The sequence below is a fragment of the Aplysia californica genome, unplaced genomic scaffold (assembly GCF_000002075.1).
Source record: "Aplysia californica isolate F4 #8 unplaced genomic scaffold, AplCal3.0 scaffold00887, whole genome shotgun sequence".
Taxonomy (NCBI): domain Eukaryota; kingdom Metazoa; phylum Mollusca; class Gastropoda; order Aplysiida; family Aplysiidae; genus Aplysia; species Aplysia californica.
In genome coordinates this window covers 253,922-258,015 of record NW_004798157.1, presented here as the reverse complement: position 1 = coordinate 258,015, position 4,094 = coordinate 253,922, and the positions used below count along the sequence as shown (strand labels likewise).

General features: G+C 42.3%; 1 protein-coding gene across 1 annotated transcript; it reads left to right on the top strand.

Moving 5' to 3' along the window:
* Window positions 1-438: 438 nt before the first annotated feature.
* On the top strand, window positions 439-4,094 carry LOC101845280 (putative eggshell protein; the record flags this gene model as incomplete). Its single annotated transcript, XM_013089182.2, is given in 3 exon segments — window positions 439-521; window positions 1,951-2,175; window positions 3,024-4,094. Coding segments are annotated over 3 exon segments (777 nt in total), but the record flags the coding sequence as incomplete, so codon positions are not given.

Below are 4,094 nucleotides of genomic sequence, written 5' to 3'. Positions count from 1 at the left end.
GTTCCTCGTGTGTCTTCTCCCTGATTCTGAGGCTTCCTTTTCACTTTTGACCTTTCTGTGACTTCCTCTTCACTTTTGACCTTTCTGTGACTTCCCATTCACCTTTGACCTTTCTGTGACTTCCTCTTCACCTTTGACCTTTCTTTGACTTCCTCTTCACCTTTGTCCTTTCTGTGACTTCCCATTCACCTTTGACCTTTCTGCGGCTTCCTCTTCACCTTTGATCTTTCTTTGACTTCCTCTTCACCTTTGTCCTTTCTGTGACTTCCCGTTCACCTTTGACCTTTCTGTGGCTTCCTTTTCACTTTTGACCTTTCTGTGACTTCCTCTTCACCTTTGTCCTTTCTGTAGCTTCCTCTTCACCTTTGATCTTTCTTTGACTTCCTCTTCACCTTTCTGTGACTTCCCCTTCACCTTTGACCTTTTCTGTCCCCCCAGACGACCCTGACCTTTGCAGTCCTCGCCATTGTGGCATGCTGCGTGTCGGCCAGCTACCCTGTGGCGTACAGACAGGCAGACAGGTGAGTCGTCTGTTGTGCTGGTGCGGCTGCTTATACTGTTGTCATTTTATAGATGTCGTTGTTATTACTGTTGTTGTTGTTGTTGTTGTTGTTGTTGTTGTTGTTGTTGTTGTTGTTGTTGTTGTTGTTGTCATCGTCGTTGTTACTATTATTATTGTTGTAGTTGATATTGTTATTATGGTAGCTACTGTTATGATAATTATTATCGTTGTTGTTGTTGTAAGTTGATGTTGTTATAATTGTAGTTGTTGATATTGTTGTTGTAATGATTAATTGTTATTGTTGTTGTTGGAGGTGGTGGTGTTGTTGTTGTAGATGCTGACGTTGTTGTGAGGATAGTGCTGTTGTGTTATGCTAGTTTTAGTTTTAGTATCGTTGCGGGAAGGCATAATTTTTCTTTACGGCTACTGTTGGTACTTTTGTTGCTGTTTTTCTTGCTGTTGTGGTTATTGACGTTATCAATATTGTTTTTTTATGCTGTCTTTATTGTTGTTCTCACTCTTAGTCGTTATTAACATCTTCAGGACTTCCTTTTATATATAATAGAAGCTACATATTATGTATATACATCTGAACCGAAACACAATTAATCTTCTCGTCCCCATTGAGCTCAGTATAATGAAAACAAGACACCAAAAGGTTACTATGCATTCCTGGGTTAGATTGTTATGGGCCTATGGAACAAATGTGATGAAGTAAATACAGTTTACATTGATATAGTGTGCCCTGGCCAGTATTGCCCCATCCTTCATCGTCATCATCGTCGCCTTTCTCACTCTGGATCAGGGGATAGGCGACGGACAAACACTTTCCACCTTTCTCTATCCTGGGCTAGCCTCTTGATGTTGTTCCATGTCTTCCCACTTTTCTGTACATCCATTTCTGTGATTCTTTTCCAAGTTCCACACGATCTTCCCCTTGATCTTTTACCCAGTGGATTCCAATTCAACACTTTCATTGTTATGCAGTTGTCTGACTTCCTGAGAATAGTGAAAGTATGTCCAATCCATCGCCACCGCCTTCTTCCTACCTCATCTCTGGCTGTGATCTGTCTTGTTTTCCGTAACACTTCCTCGTTGATGAACCCTGTCTGTCCATCTGATCCTCAGTAACTTTCTTAGACACTTGTTCAAGAAAACCTGGATCCTCTTTATGCAAGTCTGTGATATTGATATGTTCCAGGTCTCCCATCCATACAATAGGACTGATTTCACATTTGAATTGAAAATCCTCAGCTTTGTTGAAAGGGAGATATCTCTGGTCTTCCAAATCCTATTCAAAGATATGAATTATGAAGCAGTCTGCGTTAAAAAACAACAACTCAAGTGGAGTCAAATATATATAAATAACACAATCTAATACAGATTTAACAAAGCGTTCTTCGGTGTGAACTGAGAATAAGAGAACCAGTTGTTATCTCCCCTTGCAGGTCCCGCTCCTACGGCTACGACCGATCTGGACATTACTCTGACCAGGCCCACGGATACGTCCGAGACGGCTACGCTTACGACGGACACAACGACTACGGCTACGCTCCCAGACGTAACTACTACGCCGACAAGTACTTTGACTACAGCAGGAAAGGTTCCTACAACGGCCACGTGTACGGCCAGGAGCAGAGCCATGACGTGTACTCTTACGGACACCCAGCCAGGTACGATTTTTAAAATAATTTTTTGTTTTATCCAATGCCAATTTATCTGTCCCCATGGTTTTATGCACCCCGCATAATTTAGCAAAATTTGATCATTTTTTGCATTATTTCTGATTATTTTCCTTTACCATTCTTAGTAAAAATTAACAGAATCGCATAATTTCACATTTTTGGGGTCATTTTGCTTAATTTCAGAAGTGTTTATTTTTGCATAAAACGACGGGGACAGATTTATATGAGGTTGACGCCATCTGATTAGTCGAAAAAAATGCGTATGATAGTGTCCAATAGCGTATTATGTATACTTAATATAACATGTAACTGTTACAGATAGAGATTCAGGGATTATAGAGATGTAAGTCAAGGATCTGAGAGCAAAGATGATTTTAGAAATAACGGTGGTGACGAGTGATGAAGTGGGATTGTGTTTTAGTTTTTTAGTAAAGTTAACACTAGTCCAATCTTTCTCTGCTCCAATGAGTCACGAGGGACGTGGGCACCCTCTATCCCGTTCCCCACTGGAACCATCTTAACCCTATCCGTACGTCGTGTTTTACTATCGCATCCATATGATGTGGGGAACTCTGTCCCCCCACTTTCCAAAGAGGAAATTTACTCGTTAGTCCGATCAGTACACTTTGCATAGCAGTCTGTGAAAATGATTTTTTGAGAAATACAGAAAATTTCGAAGAGATCTTCGCAAAAGAAGTACAATGTATTCTAAAAATGTGAAGAATACAGCATATAGGGCTTACGGATAAGGTTAAATGTCACCGTGAAGTTCCGAAATGGTGGGCTCAGTCTGTGCTAAGATGATATTGTTAGTGTTGGCCTATTCTATCGTCCAGGTACGGTTACAACGACTACAACAACCAGCACGGCTATGGAAAGAACTACGTCCACGGTTATGATTCAAGCTACAACAAAGACAACTCCTACAGCACTAAGCAACACCTCTATCTGGCCGCCGCCGCCAGAGGGCATTACGGACAGTACCCCGGCCACAGTGACGTCACTTACGGAAACGTCCACCAATACGTCCCCGCCCCCGCCCATTCTTACAGACACAAGAGAGGCGCTGCTTATGCTCCAGGGTACTACAGCCAAGCCCAGTACCGTCGCTATGGTTACGCTGAGGACGCACACAAGAGGTACGACGCCTCCTACGGCTACCAAAGCACTTACCAAGTGCCCAGCTATGGCCACCAAAGCACTTACCAAGTGCCCAGCTATGGCTACAACTATTACAGGCCCAGTTATCACAATGGTTACAATGGTTACCGCCCATACAACAGATATTACAACCTGTACCATTAAACACCCAGCAACAGGTCTGAAATGAGACTGATGTTCACAATACAATGTCCATCTTTTCGCCTTTGGTATTTGCTTTGTTGTTGTTGTTGTTGTTGTTGTTGTCACGAACGCACAACTAGGGACGCATAAAACCGAACCGCCTTCACAGCAGGCAATAATGATTTTAAGAGAAAAAATATTATTTCCCGTCCTTTCGTACTTTTCTCTCTGATTCTATAAATGTAGCTTTTCGTTTCGCTACTGGAGCCTAATGATGGGTCCAGAGAATGAATGCTTGGTCTTTGCTTTCGTTTTAAATTATATAATAGCACAAGGCGCACAATGCACAGGCTATGTGACTCATCTTTCTTTTCTTTAGAACGTAGAAATCGGATCGGTCTTGTTTTGTGCCTGTACCTGTTCTGGAAAAGCGCTCTGGGGTGGGCATATTCTTTCATTCCGTGGAGGTATGTACCGTGGACTCATAGATCCTACGCACAGCTGCTCTCTCATTATCGGCCTGACGTCAAGATGATGACGTTGTCTGACTTTCGACACATTATTTTGGTCAAGAGCTGTACTCCAGGAAGTAACGTCAGGACAATGGGTTCTGCTGCTTTTCT